General features: G+C 43.3%; 1 protein-coding gene across 4 annotated transcripts in view; it reads right to left on the reverse strand.

Annotated features, from left to right (window-relative positions):
- Positions 1–22,410, reverse strand: part of UBE2H (ubiquitin conjugating enzyme E2 H) — a 53,230-nt gene that overhangs the window by 20,974 nt on the left and 9,846 nt on the right. For 2 of the 4 annotated variants that reach the window (XM_055808420.1, XM_055808418.1), the window contains exons 2-3: positions 4,520–4,596; positions 3,755–3,829 (exon numbers count right to left, since the gene is read on the reverse strand). In XM_055808420.1, the coding sequence (XP_055664395.1) occupies positions 3,755–3,829; positions 4,520–4,596 (152 nt within the window). Of the gene's footprint in view, positions 1–3,754; positions 3,830–4,519; positions 4,597–9,199; positions 9,341–22,410 lie in introns of all 4 variants that reach the window. The other 2 variants (XM_027783701.2, XM_055808419.1) reach the window with 2 other exon arrangements.

Below are 22,410 nucleotides of genomic sequence, written 5' to 3' on the forward strand. Positions count from 1 at the left end.
GCTTCAGAAAGCAATTGGCTATTTTTCAGGAGTTGGTTTTGTTCTAACAAACTGCTCAAGTTCAGGAGGTTTGTTTCAACCCTGAAGATCTGGATATTTAGGGACCACGAGTGGAGTTAGTTCATCTTAATGGGAGCACTCAAGCCCAGAGCCAACATGACAGCCCTACATCTGGCTCTGTTTAGATTCATGTTCTTCTAGGATGCACATTTTCCTTTTCACTGTATGTTGTAAAGCTCTTGTTAGGAAAAATCACCCTGCACCAACATGGGATCTGTCTGCTTACACAGCAAAGACCAAGCAAGGAACAGGCAGTGCTAGAAATACTGGAAAGATACTGCAGGACATGATGAAACACCGGAAACTCTTCCAGGAACTGCTCCTTTCACATAGATCCCAGAGCGCTGTCCCTGGGGTGGCATCATTTAATAGACCACAGCAATAACTACCAACTTGAGAAGAGAGCTGTGGATGGGGCAAGGGAGCAAAGATTTGGCAGGAGAAGAGCCACCACACTGAGCAAAGGCTTCTGCTAGGAGACCCTCAAAGGTGAAGAGGACCACCGCTCATTTAGGGTTTAAGAAAAGGTCTGCACCTTTCCAGATGACAAACTGGAACGCACTTAAAAAACCTTTTCTATTCAGGTTTGTCAGTCGCACTTTAGAAGAGTTTTCATGTACCTTGTCCTCAGAGCCATGCTGGGATAAAAGCAATTTGAACAGATTAGAAAGCAACTATTAGCAGTCATTTTTTCAGAAGCGACTGTCTAGAACATATGGATATGCTTCAAACCATCATGTTATTTGCTGCAAAAAGCCCGTGCCATGTTCAAGACCACATTAAGATTTTCTAAGATGGAAAGAAAATTTTAGCCTACAGTACTAGAGGAACAAGGAAAGCTGCAAGGACTGCATTTTTGCTTTAAGCTTCAACATAGAAGTGTAATTTATTAAAGGAAAAGAAACTGCTGGATTCTATACTTTATACAAGCCAGTGACTTACACAGACAATTTGAACTCTGCATGTCATCACCACAGTAGAAGCTATGCAGTGCTGAGATCAGAAGGGCTGCAAACAAGCTACACGTGTGCTCGAGATGACCTTCTGTCCATTTACTGGCTCCATCATCTCTGAAATCCTTTACTTCCACCTCTTTTCAGATCAGAGATTCCCTGCCAGTTCCTACCCCTGTGTTATCTAGCTGGCTGAGGACTGCTGGGTTAGGACACCCAAGCTCACTGGAACAGGCAGACCTGGGAGGGAACAGGTCTTATTTACAAGCTTGTGAATGCTCCCAGTTCTGCTGGGACAAAGGCTTGCTAAGGAGCTATCTGTAATGCCAAAACCAGTGGTATCAGGCACTGCACACCAAGTCTGCCTCTGAGAGCAGCGGCACAGAGATCAAGTTGGCCCAGAGGAAGGGGCTGAGACCTCACTCAGCCCTGGCTGTCCAGATAAGCTGGGCTGGGGCAGCAGAAATGAGAACCAGACAAAGAAAAACAAACCTCTTCCTGGAGCCGGTTGGGAGCTTCCCCAGGTCCTAGCACAGTTCTTGGTGCTTGCACTCCCCAGCACTTTCCTCCTTGCAGCAGAGCTGAGCCCTGCTTTGCTAAGCCAGGTCTCATCTAGCATCGACTGTTTATCCAACCTGAACCCTCAGCTGCACACTGCTTTGCCCAGGAAGTAACCTGCGCTTCCAGCAGCCCTCGCTCAGCAGACAGCAAGGCAAGACCTAGAGCAAGAGCCAGCCTTTTGGGGAGCTCAGTGAGAGAAGAGGTGGTTTTCAGCCACTCAAACAGAGACTTTGTAGGGCAAGGGAAGCATGCTAGAAGGTCTGATGAGCCTGGAATAAAATAGTCGCAACACAGCGGGTATAAGCAAGCTGACAGATGGAAAGCTGCTGTACTAAAAGGAAGACAGCAAAAGCAACATTAGAAGGGACAAAGCAACAGTGATTTGAGCAGAAAACTCCCGACAGACCCACCCACCCCGAGTTCACAAGGAGAAAAGCCATCCTTGTGGTGTCAGTTCTGAAAACACAGCTGGGCCAACTCTGATCCCAGGTTGCCTTTTAGTCCCACCTATCCCAGCCTGCACTAAACAGCCTCCAAGCCAAACCACCAAACCAAAAGGTCAATCCTACCAACTTCCATGCAATGAAGAAGAGCCTAAATACAGCACTATAAATATACAAGAGCCTGGCCAACGTTTAGCTACATTGGCTTCATAGGCTACTGGAAAGACTGTTTGTTTGTTTTAAGCCAGCAACCTTGATTTCTGATACACACAGGAAGAACATCGGGAGAAAAAAACAATCTTGAGTAGACTAGCACCAAAGCAATTAACAAGGAAACTGGGTTTTATATGCTGAGAGTTGACTGTAGCCAGCCCACATTTAAGACTGCCAACATGACAGTACCCTAATCTGCATCAGTTTGTGCCACTTAAAAAGCGGGGAGGGAAAAATGACTGGCACCAAATAATATACTGTGCATCTTGTAAAGAATCTCTAACCTAAGAGGTTTACAGCATGCTTCAGAGCTGACTCAAAAGGAAGGAGAAAAGGGTTTGAATCTGCAGTAATACTGCATTGTTACTCAGCTGTGGGCACATTTCCATGGTTCAGTTAAGGTTTCAACAGAAAAAAAGAAAGGTAAAGGACAGCATAAAACCAGCGTTGCTCTTTCCCAAAAGGCATGGTTCATGTTTGGAACTAGACAGATTATTTCTCTCACCAGAGAGGGGGAGAGAGAGAGAGAGAGTGAATCTTAAATAGATGGCACTCTTAGTGTAAGAGTCTATTTTAAGAAAGCAGCCAATACTTATCAACTCCAAATCAGGATGTTGATATTGGAAGGGACCCATCTCATCCAACCATAGTCAAGCTCTCCTTGAGCAGTCTTCTCCACTCCTTAGAGTCCTCCAGTGGCTAGAGCCACAAGCACACCCTTCTGATAGAGAAGCTCTATGTCACTGAGTTACCAGCACTTATTTCATAAGCCAGAACAGAGATGTTGGAACTTCATGCATCTGCTCCAGTTTTTCAAGCAATATTGGCTATTTTATTTATAGCTTAAGTGGTTGGAATAAAGTTAGGTACAAGAAGACATGTGAGTTAGATCACCGTTACCCGAGGACAAAGATAGGATGGATACAGTCTAAAGAACATTTCCTTATCAAAACTTCCTATTTGCCCTCCAAGTTTAAACAAACCTGACCAGTCTAACCAGCTGCAGTTTTTTCTGGTGATAGGTCCCTACTTCTTTTCTTCCACATACGCATCACCTAGTCCAAGAGGACAGAGGCTTCAGCTCCTGCTTTTAGGTCTATCCACTTTAGGACAAGTGGTGCCAAAAGCCAGGCTCACCCCAAGACCATGAATATGCACTGTGGTCTTTGCTCTCCATTCCAAATGAGTAATTTTCTATAAACAGGCTCCACCACTCACTGTAGTATCCTGCACCTTACCCACGGATGGATATATTATTAAAAAAAATAAGCACATGGCAGAGAGACTCAGTTCATCAACACATGAACATGTGACCATATCACATTTCCAGCTTCTAGCCCTTCAGTCAAAAGGCCAAACTTCCTCTCTGCTTGGCATGTGGTATCTGGAAGTCTATGGTAAAATCATTCTGCAGATCTGAAGTAAAGATCCAATGATTGCACTGAGGGTTGGTTCAACTTCACCTCCAACATCTCTCCTGCATAAACAGTAACACAATTTTGACTGAAAGTGCTTATTGGTTACCTATAGACGGGGATTTGAAAGGGTATTTATCAGGAAGGTCGACTCTAACTTTCCATACTCCACCTTCATATGGTGCTGCAATGAAAGAAACACAGGTATTAGACACTTCATAACTCAGGAGAGAATAAACAGAACTATAGCATTAAGCAAAACACATCTTTGGAAGAATACTTAGCTCCATCAGAGGGTAAGATTTCATATCAAACCTCCTACAGTAAAAGCCTTTTTCCTGAGCTGCCCAACAAGAAATAGATGATTTTAACTGATACTGCAGAAGATCTCAACACAAAGACACAAGAGCCTTACTAGAAACAGAGACTTTGGAATAATCTACTTACCTTTAGAGATGTTACTAAATTAAGGCATGCTGGAGACCTGACTCGTGATCTAGCCACTAGAAAAGCAATCTTTATCATAAACTCTGCAAAAATTCAGATGACTGATGCAAAACTTATGAGTCAGGTCTAGAAAAGCTAAGGATCAACAAAAGCAGTAAGGAAGGCCATAGCAGAGGCCCTAGTTGTCTGAAGGCAGTATCCAGCTCTGCTCAGCTCCAAGGGAGGTGGTTCATCTGCATCAATGCTCACAGTTCTATTTCTCCCCACCCTTGAGGGAGCAGCCTCCAAACACTGCTACCCTTTGATTTCTCATCCTCACTTAGATTTGCTCATCTTTTCCTTCCACTCCAGAAGAATGTGTCATTTCACTGTTCCCCACTATAAGTCATTAGTTTGTTTTTATAGAAGGGCTGGGTCATATACTTACTTCCTTGTGGTCCGTAAAACTTCACAACAAATTCATTGAGTCCTCCTAAGATTGTGACTTCGTGTTTGCTCTCAATACTGATATATCAAGTAAAGGAAAACATTTAGTCCAGAAAACAAAATGCGTTTACTCAGATAGGGGTAACTTCCTAGGAGCCTGTCAAACCAAATAGTTTAAAGCCAAATACTCAAAATATCCTGTGACATGGCATTTAAGTATCCTGACACATCTAAGTGACCATACTACATGTTAGTAAAAGCCAGTTCTACACTGGAGAATCCCTTTCCCTGCACTGAGTAATGTTGAGATGATGCCTCCCTTCCCTTCAGAGCTGTGTTTTCCATCTACTTCTGCACAGCATAAGCTCTGATTTAAGAAAACGCCAAATCTGTATCAGCAACGTATTTGGAAACATATTCAGGCTGTGGAGGGGAGCTAAAAATCTGGGAACAGCAACTGCTCCCAAGTGTCACTGCACACAGACATGAACCTCCAGGGACAAGGCTGGGAGGTGAGGCCAGGACTAGGAGAGACCTCTCTCCTTCCCAGCGCTCAGGAGATGAGCCACAAAACAGAAAAGTCACCCTTGCCAACCACTCACATTAAATGTTTACTCTCCTGCCCAGATCAGAGGAGCAGAGCTCGCTCCAGTCCCTGCTCTGACAAATGCAGGAGTTGATGAATTCAGTCCTCCTTGGCTGCCTTAGGCGCTGTCAGATGGCCTCCCACAGCTACGATGCAAATTACGGCAATCTCATGTTAATTTGACTTGCAAGACCAAAAAACTCTGTGCCTTTGGAGAGATGGCAGAAGGGCGAGATTATGAGGCACTGTTACAGTGTGAAAAGAACAACTGTATTTCTCAACATTTAAAGGAAAGAATCAAAGCACCAGCGCTTTGGGAAGAAGGGAATACAACAGAAAGGCAAGAAATCTTCATTTCAAGTAAGGCTCAGTTAAGACAATTAACGGTGATGTTTCAGCACCCAAGCTTGCTGAAGAATTTGGCTATAAATCAGGGTTAATGGATTGTGAATAATATCCTACAGCAATTACCTTTAATCAATAATCTTAATATGAATTACAAGGGAAGCATCAGAAAAAAACAGAGCAGGCGAAAAATCAAAGGTTTGTCCCCACCTGAACTTCAGGCTGCTTCAGCTCTGTACCACAGAGGCTGCCCCCGTTTGTAGGAAGGGGACAATAGCGCAGAATATCTAATATAAGATCCTTAACATCACAGCAGCAAGCCTAGCAGAAATGCTCAGGCTAAGAGAAACTGAAGCCAGGTTCCCTTTCACAACAAAGATTTTTTCACTCTGATGCAAAAGGTTTTCTGCTTTCAAGGCACAAAATTTGCCCAGGAAGCTCTCCATATTGCAGCAATTATGCAGACCCCCTCACACTTTCATGGCACTGAGGAACAGGCACCCATATGTCTGGGCGCACACATACCTGATCCACCAGGAATGGTAACTGCCTGAGACCTACCACCAGAAACAATTCTCTGCTCAGATTAACCTCACATTACCATCTACCTTAGATGCGTCACGAACTAAGAGAAGAGGCTCCTGTATTCAGAAGTGCCAATTCAATCCCAGCAGTCTGTGTGTGTACTTGTATACGCAGGAGATGCAAGTCCCATCTGCAGGGTCCATCAGGATTTATTACAGTTCCTCAAGAACAATGCCTCCCAGATTGGACAGAGTTTTCCCACAGTGCCAGCTCCAAAAGACTTTGGATGCAATAACCTTCTTCCCTTCATTCTCATGGGGAGGGAAAAAAGTTTCCAGCGGTTTGTTTTGGCTCAAGAGTTTTCTTGGTTCAGCATAAGCTGCTCTGCCCTACAGTTAAATGGCAAGTAGCTCACTGCACCTGGCAGTCACCCAAGACCAGCTCACAAAGGGCAGATCGATGCCTAACTGCCCCAAATGCAAGTGACTTTGCTGCTAAAAGCCAGTGGGCATCCCTGGGAAAAGTTACATCCCTACAGGTTTGCGGAGAGTAGCTTAGCATCGAGGTACTGCAATTTGCTTCAGACCTGATGCTAAGGGACACTCACCACCAGATCTTTTCACATCACCCATTACCCTGACAGTAAGTTTTTAAATATAAGCTCGATGGAGTTTAAGTTCCTTTGAAAATGCATGCACTCGTCTAACCTAGTCCAGGTTCAGAAACAGGCTCTTACACAAACCCACCATGTACTATGATGCCCCTGAGTGAAATGTTTAATACTGAAGTATGTTAACACTTACAGCAGCTTCGCAGATCAGGTTAAATACAAATGGTTTTACTTACGACTAAATCAAGTACCGCTTAATAAAAAACAGCTCTCCCAGCCTGATCTTCAGAGTGAGCTCCTGAGCAGCTGCAGCTTATATGCTCTTCGGCTCAGCAAGTTAATACCAACCATAAATTAAAGCAGAGCTTTCTGCAGTCAAGACTCAGTCCTAGCATTCCCAAGTTCAAAAACAACTATTAGTAAGCAGTGCCATATTTGAGTGTTTTTCCTGTTATAGCAAGGACCTAAAAAGTCCACCAAGTGAGTTAGGTTCATGAAAAGGATACATACTGGGATGCAGATGCAGAGTTTGGGAACAACCACTTCACTTATTAACATGATACCATAGTTTGAAGACAGACTGAAAGCACAGCAGATTTCAGCAAGAAAGCCCTTGTATCAACATAGGGGAAATCTCTAGAAATGCATTAGCAGAACTGAGGAAGCTGAGGAAGCCCTCTTTCCTGGCCATGAGGTGAATTCCACATGAGCTCTCACTTTCTAACACAAGTGGGGTGAACCAGCTTTCCTTTCCCTTTCCCACCAAGTTTTTTCTGAAGGTAGAGAAACCCAGGAATTTGGAACCTCAAAATCTCACTAACAAAATGATTGAGAGCACTAACGACAGAAGTGCATGGAGCAATTACAGAAAGAACATTTACACCCTATGAGATCTTTCCGCCTCCAGGAAGTCTTCAGAAAAGGAAACATTAACTGCATAAGCTTGGGACTTCAGGAAGACCAGGAACCCAAGGCAGACCTGAAGGCTTCTCAGTCTCAGGGAGTCTACCAGGGAGCCCTGTAGCTGCACAGGGGAAAAGCACAGGGGAAGAGCAGAAGAGACCTGACACATTTGGAGGACAGTCTGGACCACATTCCCAAAGAAAACTGTATGATGGCTCATGGCAATGTATCTCAGAGTAAAGAACATGGGCTCAGACCCAACTATTTTCTCAGCTCAGATTTTTTCCATAAGGCAAAAACCTTACAACCAAATCCCAAATGAATCCTGTTCCAAACAATGCTATCAATTAATCAGCTGTCTCAGATCCAAAAAAGAGTTGCCAGTCTGGAGACCCGCAAGACTTAAGGAACCCAGCTGTGCCTAGGGCACAACGAACCTCCCCTTTCACATTCAGAGCTAGACAGGGCCTGGTGCTGGATCCTGCAGGCAGCTCCCTGGAAGGAGAAATGCTCCAGGTCTTCAGTAAACTGAGTACAGCTTCAGGAAGCCCCAGGAAAAAAGCATCAAGAATTTGGAGCATGATTTCCACAATCAGCATGACCAGACTGTTCACAGCAACTCTCCCCGCCCCATTTTTCCCAGGGTAGCTACACTTGTGTCCAGGATTCCCATCCACCTCTTTCATCAGCTACTGACGTAAAGCTGTGCAGAAAGCACACCTGTAAGCGCTCAGGAGATCAAACACGCAGTCAGCATTTATGGAGAAGACCAAAACCCCCTCACCTTGTTTTAGTCTGCTCTGTCCAGATGAATTCCTCTATGCCCACACTCTCTCACACTTTTCATTATTCAGGTTTACAGAAAGAGAACAAGCAGTTAATGGATGAAGACTTCTAACATTCTCGATTCTAGTGGCAATCCAAAGACTTTTGAATTCTCAATTCTAGTGGCAATCCAGTGGTTCATACTGGTACAAGCAGTCTGCCTTGTTTCCACAGCAGGGCACACGGCTACACAGTGTCTATTGAGGGTCAAGATTACAGAGCTACAAAACCGACCTGTAACACATCACATCCACTAAAATGTTTAACAAAAGTACAACCAAATCCCTTTCAAGACTCTCAGCTTGCTACTACTAGTCTAGGTGACTTATGGCCCTGCTGCTTTTATCTCCTTATCATCTCAGTATACTAATTTGACTTTGTGTCAAACATAGCCACTGTAAAAGTCTAAAGAAAAGAGCAAAATCCGGATACAAATCAGGTTTCTAACAGATCAGAAGTTCAAAAGCTTTACCTTAAGATGATAGAAACTAGAAGGGAGTCCTGAGGACCTGAAGATAAATTACCTTAGTCCAAACGCTATTAAAGAGAATTTTAATGACAGTTAAGTGTTGAAAATATTTAGATGGTGATACGGAAAGCAGGCTTATTTTCAAATATCAGTTTAGAAGGGGTTGCTAGGAGAGAGACAGAAGGGAATTTTTCTGCAGCTGATTACAGACTCCCTATATAGTGCCTGAAATGTGCCAGAAGCGCAAAGGCCAACCGTGCCACGTATTAGCATTACAGTAACATCCACAGCCCCCTATCAAGATCAAGGCTCTATTGTTCAGGGTTGAGCTTGTAGGAAATTGTTTCTTCAGTCAGAATGAAAAGTGATTTAAAGCATTTTGCCTATTCTGTGTCGGGACAAAAAAAACACACAAAACCTTTCAAATCTGGAGAGTGAGAGACTGCCCAGCCATCAGTCAGAAATAGACTGGCCACTGTGGATTTGCCTGTTCCAAGGTCGAGTTCCCATTCCCTCATCCTGGTGTGGGGCCACCCACCATCGTAGGATTGGATCTCCCCTGCAGTAATAAAAAAGAAATTTGTTAGGATCTGACTTCGCACCCAGATCTCCCAAAATCCCAGATGAACATCACAGCCAACAGATGGCTAGTCTGTTTGCAGGGTTGAGTGGCTTTTTCCTGGCAAACATTTAGCCTGAAAAAAAAACCCCTTCATTAAGTTTCTTTAAAATTAACATAAGTTATAAGCTTGGGTAAATCAGTTTTCCAGCTAAAAATATTTCACTGAAAATATTTTTGCAAGCATAGTGACACAAATGGCCATAAGCAGCCTGCCCCAAAGAGGCAGACAAAGCAGAGAGCTGGAATGCCCCAGGGAAAAATAAAGTTGTATATTTATCTATGTATTATCAATACAAGTTGCAGATAGGTCAATGGGGTCATTACCAGAAAGCAAGTCATGGCCTTCTAAGGATCTCTGCCATGTCTTCTCTTACTTACAGAGACTTGTCTACAGCTATCTTTCCAGGTAAAGGATCTCACCAGAGAAGATACTCTGAATTTGAGGGGAAAAAAACTTAAGACCACACCTATGTACATTTAAAAAAACAGAAAACACCCAGCTCTGCCACCTAAGCAGTTGAGAACCCATCTTTTGAGAAAATAACTTGCCATATTTTGTGACAAAGGGTGTTTTAAAAATGAGATTAATACAGTTGATTTGTTCCTTCATGAAGAGTTTTGCAGGCAGTGAGTGCCACTACACCACACGTAATGGAAGTGCAGCCACTCCAGCTGCTTGTGGTACAGAAAGTACCGCTCTGCTTGTTTGAAGCATCAGAGGTGTGAATTCTTAAGTATTTGCAAGCAGAATTTTGCAACATAAATAGCCTCTAATATTGGGACCGATAGTTACTCATGTTTATTTTCTTACAAAGACAAATGAGTTCCACTCTAAGAAACACTTACACAACCTGCAGTTACCTATAAGGAGCCCTATGATTTAGCAGCATTACCAGTTACACTGACGCGTGGGCAGCAAAAGGGCAAGTTCAGCTCAGCTGCCTCCCTACCTCCAAGCCTTCATAAGCTGCCTTGCCTGCTCTAAACTCCCTGCCTTTATTTGACACAAGTTACCCGAGGTGCCAGTTGTGCACGTGAAACCACAGCCAACGTTAGGACTTTGATGCTTTAAGCATCAGGAGTATTCTTACTTTCCCCAAGTAAAACTTGCATTTAACTTTCTTTACACTTCTGTGTCTATCTCTGCAGCACACCAGAAGAAAGGACACTTAGAAGCAAAAAACATTGTAAAGGAAAAAAAGCTCTTGTGATTTCTTTGAGCAGCAAGAGGCAAATTTAGTCACCCTGTTTGTAGCAAACTTCTTGAGAACTCCAGGCTAAACCCATTCAGATTATTCAAATCCATCACTTTTCCTCCAAGCTAGTTATTCTCGTTGCCACAGGGCACCGCTCACAGTTTCCAGCTTCAAGCAAAGGGGTTTTCTAGCACCAACTGTGTTGCACAGTTTCTGGTGTCTGTATCTACAGCCCCATGGTCTGTACCAGCCCCCAAAAGGGAAGACACCACTGGGGCAATCTGCGGTTTATCTTCACATACCTGGGGCAAATCTCAATCTCCCTTTGTCTGAACTGGGCTTGCCCAGGAATCTCAGTTTTGGAAGACACAAAACTCACTTAAATCCTACAAGATAAATAGAAGGAGGACAGCAGGTCACTTCCAGACAGTCATAGAAAGCTCTGAAGACAACCAGCTTTCCCATCCCTTGACCCTCCTTACTGCTGTGACAAGTGAACGGGGGACAGCATTACACAGAAGTGGTTTCACTTGTTGCAAGATGACGGCCACTTATGATCGCAGCCAAATATGCTCTGGAAGCGAGGGAACAGTAAATGAGTAACTGAACAGCAACCTGCACTTGGTTGCTGCGTTTTTATTTTACTGCATGCAAGCATTTTCTTGTTAGAAATGCAGTTTTGCTTAAAAAAACCCCCACCTTACCTCTTCTTTACCAGATTTTAACAAACTGAAATGAAAAATCACACAAGAGGATTCTTAAGTTGTTCTGCATGCACCCTTCACAATTTCACATCAAGGACAGCAAATTTGCCCAAGATAAACACCCTAGTCACCAGCAACCCATCAAAAGGCACTTTCCTAGTACAGCCATATGCACTGAAAGGCACCTTGCGGGTGCGATCAGGGTTTCTGGGAGAAGGACCTGCTGCTCCAGCAAACCCTCCAGTCTGGCTTGCTTTCTTTGGAGCTCTCGATGATTTATGTCTGGCCGTTCTCCATTTAACTTTGTGCCAAGAAACTGGAGTAATAAGGAAAAGGTAGAAGGAAAAGCCAGCCTTCCCCAGAAGACACTTTGCATACAAGTTGCCTGCTATAAGCCAATTAGAAACTCAAGTCAGCATTTTTCCTACACTCCAGGCTTCAAACCTGGTCTTCCCTCACCAGAAGCAAAGGGAACCACCACAAGAAGACAACAAGGTATATCTCATACCACATTGGATTGAGTAATACTGCCCTTTTCCTTCAGGAAACAAATTAATTCATTCCCCCCCCCCCCCCCCCCCCCAACTCTGTGCTGTTCCCTGGAAAAGTTTCAGCTTGTTTAGAAAAAGAAAAGAGCAGACAATACATATGGGTTGGGTTTTTTTGCCACAGAGAAAACAGATTGGAATAAACTTGTTTAAAACTGCATTCTCAAGCTTGCACTGGATGGGTCAACATTTGATTGCAGCAGTGGCACCAAAAGCTCCTTCACAATCACATTAGACAGGAACACAATCAGCATCATTTTGACAGCAGGTAACGAGCGCCGTAGCTAAACTCCAGTTTTGTGGTGCTGATTACTGTGCAATTCATTTGCATTTACAGACAAGAAAGAACACCACATGTACAAGCATCAGGCCCCCGCTTTTCGTTATCATTAGCCCCCACACATATCGTTATTGTTAGCCAAGTGCAATTCAGGATGAGAACACGTATGGGCCCAGGGTGACACCTTCTGATTTGCATGGCAGCAGAGCTTTACTTGCAAGATGACTATGTTTTGGTGCTATGCGTGGTGCTGGCCAGTCCCAGGAGCAGCACGTTGGAAGGAAACGGCTTGAAATCACTTAAAACCACAACCTACACAAGGGTTGCTGAGGTGCTGCTTGAGAAAGGCAGGGAGATGTATTAGTCAAGGTGAGAAGAAGCTGGCACACAAGAGTTTTAAATGTGAAAGGAAAGGACTAGACTTGAAGAAGGGGAGTTGGAATAAAATTGTGATCAGTACAGCTTAAGTGATGTTCCTGTGCGTGACCATAACACAGTATAGTGTTGCCTCCACTAGCACAATTTCTTTGAACCTCGGTAAAAGAGGACACACTAAGATGCATGAGAATTTAAATACAATTAGTCTGTAATTATAAGCAACTGTCAGTTAGCAAACTCCTTAAATGGATCCTAGCTGGAGACAACTGCACAGCTGAGGAAGGCATCCTACCAGAAAGGACTGGCAAGGAAGACAATGTACAGAGCTATGATGCAGGAGCACAAGGCCTTCAGCTTCTCTGGGATAACCGGAGAGGTGAAAATATCCTCATGATATGATCGCACTGGCCTCCTCTGACCTGCTGCTTGACCCTCCCGGAAGAGTTCAATACAAGCTGCTCACCTGGCGTGAACAAGGTGGAAGTACCCAGGAACCTTGTGCTTTCAGCCAGCCACCAAGCCAGAAGCCACAGAATTCACTACATTAACATTTCAAGTCAGTCACGGGGAAAACCAGAGTCACATCCAGAAGCATCAAAGACGACAGCAGTAGTAGTTTACATGGCCATACATCTGTCTCTAAGCTAAACCACTAGATACGATATTTGCATTGCTACAGCTTCCATCAAGAGAAGTTTGTTACCATGGTGACTGTACATACTGGTGGGAATGGAGTATTTAATGTACGAATAATAAACTTCTCAAGCAAGTGAGAAATTTCAAGTGTGTTTTAAATGAAATATCAGAAGGAGAAAATACAATCATTTCTTTTCCCAGCTGCACTGGGTACAATTGATTTCCTCTTTGTGAGGATTCAAGAAGTGCTGAAATGCTTCTGAAAGAGAAACCATGGTTGTAAAACCACAGAATTGAGAGCATGACCCCAAACATATGCTAGACCTGACACCAAGCCTAAGATTTAACTGGGTTTTGGGGGCTGTGCCCCACTTGTTTTACAAGAACGTACCAAGTCTGTTAAAAGCAAAATGTTTTTCATGTATTCACGCAGTTGGAATGCTCCACTAATTTAGACTTCCCAAAACCATGTATTATTTTAAGATGCAGCCTTTCCCCTCAAGTTTTGTTTTAGGTTTCTTGTAGACTTTACTGAAATGTGGGGGTTTTTTTCACTCCAAGAAACCTAGAGAGTCATTTAGAAACTGCAGGCATGTTGAGCCACCTCAGCAACTGCAACATAAAACCCAGAACATACAACCAACCATCTCCTCAGGCTGTAAAGCCCTTGGGACAAGACATGTTTGTAGTCAAAGCAGACAGATGCAGAGGAGGTCAGCAGCTGAGCTCTGGCAAAAGTTTTTGTTTAGGAAAACACCTAGAAGTATCTTAAGTTCTCAATTTAAAACCAGATAAATAATTTAACGGGAGGAAGGAGAAAGTGTCAAAGCAAGTATTTTCATTCTGCTAAATTCAGTTGCATTCTGTTGAACATAAGCTTCATTTTAACATGCATGCTTAAATTTAACATGCAGCAGTTACCAGTTATGGAACCGAGACCCCATCCTCTTTGCTCCCCTTTAGCAGGATCTTTTCTTGCCTGCAAGGGATGCCAAATTGGGCCACAGAGACTCACTGAGGGGATGCTGATACACTGCATTGGCTTAAGCTACATTATAACACTGAATTGAGAAAGTGTTAAATAATGGGAATCCTGAGAATTGTTTTAATAAACACTTCACACAGGGATGTCTCTTCAACAAAAATCCTGAAGTCCTCTCTTCACACAAACTCACTCAACCTTAAACCATTAAAACATGGAGGGGGAGGACAGGACACATTTAAAGTTCTGTGTAGGATCCCACTCCCTTGGAATCAGGGTAACATTATCATGATGGCTCTCCATGGCCTGCCAGGAACATAATTCAGCGGGACTTTTTTTTTTTATTTTTTTTCCTCCCATGTACAGGCACCACAGAGGTGAAACTCACCAGGAAATGCTGGTTTAGTGCACAAACCCTGGCAACACACCAAGAGCTGGTCCATGTGATAAGCATATGCAATGGGAGCAAGATAGTTGCATGGACTGCCTTTTTAACAAGTACAGAAGGGTTTGGCAATGTGACTGGGAAAATAGCTGTGGGGCACCTACTTAGATGTACTGCCTCCACTTGCTTTAAAATTTGATCTATGGAAGAGGCTTGCTTTGCTGACCTTTGCTATCAACCTAATGGAGCAGAGGATCTGAAATATCAGAACAGAAACAAAAGACAGCTGCTCCATAAGCACCTCTTACACCAAGGGTACTGAGCTATCTCCAGCATAGTTCCTTCCAACCCCACACCAGCAGATGCAAGAGTACGTGGAAATACTCTGTGAGGTATTTCTTGCTTACTGAGGCGACACCTGTACTGGGGCTTTTTTAAAAGGATTTTGTTAAACCACAGTCTTCAGAATTGAGACAGCAACAACTATTTGAAATGCCAGCTAGAGCAAGCTGTGCTTAAACTGTAAATAAGACTCAGAGCCTAGAGCAAGCATTGACGTGGACAGTGCCAGTGAAAATTAAGAAGCACTGGTCCTCTTGAAGCTTCTTCAACTTTAAGCATTCAACAACAATTAATGTCCTCAGCTTACATGCTTAATATAAAAAAAAACCTAGTAGTAAACTGCCACCCATCTGGGTGTTTTCTGTACCAATGAGAACAGCAATGAGGTCTCTCAAAGACATCTTCTCCCTCTGAAGAACAGGGCACAACTGGCATTTGTTTGTTACAGAATATTTTGCTACTTGAGCCAGAAGTTTTAGCACTTCAGAGCCTTCCTGGAGAAGGGCTGTTATCTCCCAGTCCTCAGAGAAATGAGCTTTAAAACAAATCTCAGAAACCACTGGTATTTCTATAGCATGGATGTAGGAAATAAAAGCAAACTAAACTTGGAAATTAAGCTAGAGATTAGTACAATTCCCTTGACCTGAAGTAATACAGGGGAATAGTCATTGTGTGGCTTCAATTCAGACTTCCCACCACCTGTAACAGCCCAATTTGAAGTAACACACAATGCTCTACCAGATACAGGTGCTCGTTTCAGGGTGGATCATGCCCTGAAGCACCTGTGGATTTCTGTTCCTTTCAAACCACGTTATTAAAACCACATTTTTTCAAGAACAAGTTAAATTCTGCTTCTGCTGATTCTCAGGTTCAGCAGACAACACATTGACTGGGTGACTAGTAGGTGGAAAAAAAATTATCAGGGTGAACACCACCCCTGGGGCTGTCAACCTCTTGCCTATGCGAAGGGGCTTACACTGCTATGTCCATCAACAAAATGTGGTCATTAACAAGTCTGTTGATATAGTATCTAAACCTCATAAGGGCAGTGATGGGAAACCCAAGGGCACTATGCCTTTTATAGATTGCTTTTAAAACCATGAGGATTGGATTTGTCCTCTTCTCTGTGCTACAGCAAGGAGTCCTGACAGAGCCTGCCAGAACTTCTGGAGGAATCAGATTTGCTCCTCTCCTCCTCGGTTTTGTTAAAAGGCATGTCAGGAACAATGTTTTAAAGGAACACCTCAGACAGCGTTTTATACATGATGTTGTTGGGTATTTTAACACAAACGATCTGAAGTGCAGAGCGAGAGATGACTTTATTCTGTATCTGAATCACAGAACCAGTGAAGTTACAACAGCCACAGTTTCCAACACAGACCATACACTGTCTTCTCTCAAACCAAAGCAGGGGAGAGGGGAAGTGATTTAGGAACAAGCACCTTTCAGACCTTGGTTACACACAGCAGCTGAAGCTTACAGACACTGTTTTCCTTCTTTCTAGGTCACCTGCAGTATAAAGGGAAAACACCAAATAGTCCCATACACCAGGAAACCGCAGTTCAGTTTTGTTAAACTAAAAAGTGAAGGAGCTACCTGCATGCTACAGTTTTGCACACAAATGCCTACAACAACCCAATATGCCATTGTCATGGCTATTAAATCAATTATCGCCTTTATTCTTACTATGTAATGAGAGCAATGGGACACTGTAGCCTATTCAGTGCTTCCTCAACAGATTCCATAAACAGATCCAGCATCCCAGTTCTGGCTATAAACAGACCAGATACATAGAACAAGTGGTTTTGCCTTTTTTTTTTTTTATTCAGTTCATTTGGCCATCTGTATTTAAAGGTTTAGTTTATAAAGATAGATCTATCACTCTGCTTTCTACCTACTCCCAGTCCAGTTGGCTTACACTGTATGTATTGGTCTTGAGAAAATACCGATAGACAGGTTTCCAAGATTAAGCAGAGGATTGATACATGCTATTTCCCATCCATCAAGCCGTTCTTAACTGCAAACATGGCACAGTTCTGTCAGTTAATCACCAAACCACTTGTAAAAAGTTCACTTCTTTATCAGCCTTGGAAATTTAAGAAATAAGGCTGGTGCTTCCATTAGTCTCAGCTATTCCTCTTGCATCTAGCTCCTACCATTGGCTATTGCACCAAGAAGTTAAATACTTGCCTGGAACAAGTATTTTTTAAAGTCTCAAGTGTTTCCTAGGCGTTTTTCGCCTTTCCCAAAGGATTAACTGCACAGGATTTTCCTGAAGTCCAAGGTATAAAGATACATTGTGTTCAAGAGGAAGATATGAAAGAGCCATACTGGAGACTAACAATGATCCCCACACGAGCTTCCTTGTGCAACGGAAAGGCACGCTTTAGGGATGCAGCAGAAGGCTGCCAAGGACGGAGCCTAACAAAGTGTTTGGGGCTTTGTTTGTAGATGTGAATGCACCAGCAGGCCTGAGCTCGCCAGCCATCAACAAAACCGCAGCAAGGCAGAGCCGGGGTGGCACCAATGCCCAGAATGGAGGGTGCCTTCGCCCAGAATGGAGGGTGCCTTCGCCCTGGGACACTCGCCACACTACATTCAGTCATGTCAAATACCTTTTTTTTTTTTTTCTTTTTAAAACAGTTTCCAGGCTTTGAAGACTAGAGCTTTGTTCAGCAGCTGCACCAGAAGCAAAAGCAAGTTGTCCAGGCTACTTCTCAAGCACCGTGGTGTTCTCCAGCTACGTGAAGTCTCCAAATTCAACATCTTGCAGGAAAGCAGGGGTTCATTAAAGCCGCTCTAGCACAAGTGACACTGCCACAATTGGAGGAAGGGAAAAAGGCAGGTTTTTTTAATAACATGACCAGCAGAACAGCAGAGGGTGTTATTAAAACACAGGATCACACAGTCCTCATTGCTGTGGCCAGGCAGTTTCCTCTGAAAAAAACCTGTGAGCCATACAGCTGGAGGGAGACTGGGAAATTTCCCTGGAAGGGTTTGGAAGGTGCTCTCACAGCTGGCCATTTTAAAGCTCTTCAAAGCAAAGCTTCCTACCCAGCAGAAGCACCAAATCCGCTTGGAGAGGGGGACCAGGACACAAGAGCAAGTTCGTACCTGCTGGAGTCAGGAGCTCCTCATCACCCAACCCTTTTGCTTCTGATCCAAGAGCTTGTTCTAGCACATCTGCTCAGGCTTAATTATCCCCCTTCCCTCTCAACTCCCTAATGAGAGGCACATCAGTTATCTGAAGGCAGAGCCCAGGGGAGTTTTACAAATTAGCCATCCCAATTTATGTCCACGTATTTCTGATAGCTGCAGGAAGAACACTTGCCTCAAGGTTTCCTGCAGGAGTAACAGTAACTGAAGTTTTTTATGTGGATCAAAAATAAAAAAAACACCAGTGAATTTAAAACTGAACTTTGTAATCGAGCTTTGCATACATCACCATAACACAAGCCATACTATCAATATAAATCCTATTGTTAGACCACTGCTATTCCCAGCTCTTAGACTGTGTTATTGAGCTTTGGAGAGTGAAAGCAGTGCTTTCTTCTCATTAGTTAAATTCAGCTGAAACAGAAGATTCCTTGACATCATCTGTTTGGATTACCATTATAGAAGGGACAAAGGAACACTACTACAACTGCACTAAAAACTAATTAACACAGTTCAGTCGTTAGTGAGTGCAGCTGCCTGAAAAGTGGGATTTTGTCACTGAGTTTGAAGTATCTCCTCCTTCAGAGGTGAGCTGAAAAAAAACCCCAAAGCTTCCCCCACTACAGAACAAAAAGCCTAGCGCTGACCTCCACCAGATGCTCTGAATTACAGGTGACCTCCAGCAGACTCAGCGAGGGTTTCAAAGACACACATTTATCACAGCCTTCTTTAATAAATCAGAATTAAGCAGACTTGACACACTTTAAGCCATTTTAGATGACAGTATTACTAATCCACAGCAAACCCCCAATTAACCAGTGTGCTGCCGCAAATAAACAGAATCCCGAAACAACCAAGGAAGTTAAGAGCTTGGAACTGCAGAACCAGCACACTGTTTTCAGTAGCCTTGAAATTTTCCGTTGTACTGTCAGAGTGACTTATTTCCCCACCCCCCCACCCCCCTTTACTCATCTCTACCAACTTGACAATTTTAGAAGTGCGGGGCTCAAAAGAAAGGGGGTGGGAATGTTCCCTACTTGAGATGTCTTTTAAGGTTGGTGAGAAAAGTGCTTCCCCCTTCACTCTGAGCATGAGTTATTCCTACCCCCAAAACTGCGCAGATCTCCAGCAGTAACCAGAGTTCAGCAATCCACAGCTTTTGGGCTACAGAGGCAGCCAACTGATACACAGGCAACCAAAAACCAGACAGTTCTCTTGGTCACCTAGAGCCACTGTGAACCCTAGTCAGGACTCAAGCCCATCATCCATGAGGTGGGAAAGCTCCATGTCCTATTACTAATTCAGCAAACTACCTGTGCCTTTGCCTACAACTCTGTCTCTGCTTCATACAGTATTATTCAGGAACTTTGCAAACAAGCCTCAGTGGTGTTCCTGCTCTGTGTGATTAAAAAAAAAAAAGCAGCCAGGGATTTCACCCCTCATCTTCAGCAGATGTATGACTGATAATAGGGCACAGCCCAAACAGACATATCAGAAATAGGGACTAGGCAGGAGGTTGAATACAAAGCCTCACACTTCTGGCTCATATGCTAAATTTAGTCCAGTCTGGTAATGACCTAAAAAACAGTTGATGTGGGTTTCTGTGACACATGTGGTAGCCTGGTCAGCTCCATTCAGTTCCTAAGACAAGAACCTGACGCTACAAAGTCCTGATGCCTTTTGGGTGACTTCATGAGAAGGGAATGATGAAAAGTAGTTATCAGTTCACACCTCTATACAATGGTTGATTGACACAAGCAGCTTCAGCTTCTGATCCATCCTGTATCTTGCAAGAATTAGGGGAACATTCTCCCTCCAGGTATTTTACATGCTCTTGAACACGTTTTTTTTTTGTATTAAGGAAAACTAGCAAGAGAAAACTAGTATCACTGATAATGCAGACTTATTTGCAGAAGTATATAAAACCTAGAGGATTATGAAGTTCACCTATCTTAAGACTTGCTTCTTGTGCCTTCCAAAACTGAAGAAAACTGGCAAGAGGCAGCTGCACACAGAATATCCTGAAGTGTCCTAATTACACTGAACTTCAGGTAGCAGCAAAGATACCTGTGACTTTGGAAGCCACCAAGAGGCACAGAGGACAATTTAAGGACTCCCTTGCTACTGAGCTGAATTAACAACAAAAACCAAAACCCACCAAACACAAAACAACACTAATGCAACTCCTGACCCTGAAGAATCCTATTGCGCTCCTGCCACAGAGCGCAGGAAGCCTCGGCAAACAGACAAACTGAAGTTCAAAAAGAAGAAACTACATCAAATGCAATATTCATCAGCCAGAGGACTAAAACTTTTGGCTCTAACAAGACAGAGATGCTGGTTCAGGCTCAAACCAGTCAGTTTTAACACAAGCTGTTCTCATACATGATCCCCATTTACGCAACCAACTCCAGAGAAAAACTAATGGAGGAAAACAGTTTGTAAGGCCCCAAAGCCACGTGCACATTGAGAAGAGGTGCCAGCAGCACCTGGACTCTCTCAAGGCAACTTTGCATGACAGCCTCAAATCTCTTTCCCTAGAATCCCTACGCAGACAATAACCCCACAAAGCACATTTCTTGCTATGACTGAACAGGCAAATCTTTGCTTAACCCTGAACTTTTTCTGATGCATTGCACTGAAGTGATGGAAGATTTTTTTTCTTTTTCCAGAGAACTGACATTTAAAAAAAAGATACAGCAGGTCAGCACGAAGAGACAATTTTTCAGCAAGCAGAAGTCACTGTAAAGGTGAGGCAAGGGACGGCACCTGAGGATCTGCACAAATCAACACATGTCCACAGGAACTGATGCAAAGCAGCTCAGGGAGAGGAGCTCCCACATTGGCCTTTGATTGCTCCAAATCCTAATGCAAGAATCTCATCCTCTAACTTTAATGCATGCCGAGAATCAAACACACCCCTCTCCTAAACAATCTATACTCTAAATCTTAAAACTGAGTTTAACAACAGAGGATGAGCATATAGTTTACTTGTCCAGTGGTCAATAAGCTTTGCAGGAGCGAACATCAAGTTCATTTCAGTGGGTCAGCAAATTTTTCTACTTCTTTCAAAGCATATGCACAATCATGACATGCTTTTAAATGCAAAATAGTGCCTCCTCACGGATGCAAGGGCTTAACATTATGAGTACATTATTACTAATAATTTCGAATTCTATTAATATTTATTGTTTCATTTGGCAAGATACAAGTCTCGGTATTATGCTGGGTAAATTCAAGCACTGACCAATAACTAAAACAGGGTTCACAGTTTAAGCGACTTGCTGAAACTGTGGAGGTATATTTCTTTGGTCTTGACTTAACCACAACTAGTGTTTTGACATCCCCTCTCCCACCCCAGTTGCTAATGCTGTGGCTCTTCTCCATGTGTAAAATGCACTGCTTTTGCATTCTGCAAAGTTAGCAGAGCATGGCTATTTACTGGCAAAATCTACTCCTTGATCCAAACAAGGCAAGTATTTAAACTTACCTGTTCGTAGCAACCTTCTGGTCACACTGCCAACATCAAACAAAAGAAAACATGGCAGAAACCAAGAAGTAATAAAAAACCCCAAGATCTGGATTATGACTAACATAACTTTCTCAGCAGTCGCAAGCATGCCAGAATCTGTTTAAATCCAAGACCTTGGATAAGAGTTCATTATCATGGCCACAAGTTTTAAAAAAATATGAAGCAGCACTAGCCGTAAGCTCACTTGCAGCGTGCAGTCACTCCTATCAGCCACGAGAAGGGTGAGTTAACACGTCCTCGCATACCTTCCCTTTCAAGGAACGCAGACTCCAGTACTGAGTTACAAGGATCTGATTTCTGACATCTCAACTTTTCAACCAAGCGTCCCCGTTCCCCCCGCCCCCCAGTCTCTCAAAGCCACATTCTCCTCTTGGGATCTAAGCTTACCCCAATAACCGTGTATGGATTCCTCCTCTAGGCCAGGAGTATTAAGTTACCTGCGATGCCAGGCCTGTTAAACAAAACACTGATCATTTAGCATCCTTATTTTCAATGCTCCCCTCATTTCACAACTGACACAGTGACAGGTTGAAAGCCTTAAAAGAAAGAAAAAAAAAAAAAAAAAAAAGGAGGTGCCTTCAGTAGCACCAAGGAGTAAGTTAGTATAACCATGCTGAGTCACATCACAGTTAGATTTGACATTTCCAGGGTAAGTGCTTCACTCCTAGAAGGATTGTTTCTTTATTTCATCCTTGTTTACTTTACAATCCTGTCATACAAATTAAAGGATTACAAAGCAAGGCCATCACCAAATTTTTTGCGGAAATCAGTCCACATGTCGTTCTTGTCCAAGTGAACTGCAACCACCACAGCCAAGCACAAAGTAGATACTTTCAATAGTATTGCAATGCACCGCTGTGGAGGACTG

Source organism: Falco peregrinus, chromosome 6 (assembly GCF_023634155.1).
Source record: "Falco peregrinus isolate bFalPer1 chromosome 6, bFalPer1.pri, whole genome shotgun sequence".
Taxonomy (NCBI): domain Eukaryota; kingdom Metazoa; phylum Chordata; class Aves; order Falconiformes; family Falconidae; genus Falco; species Falco peregrinus.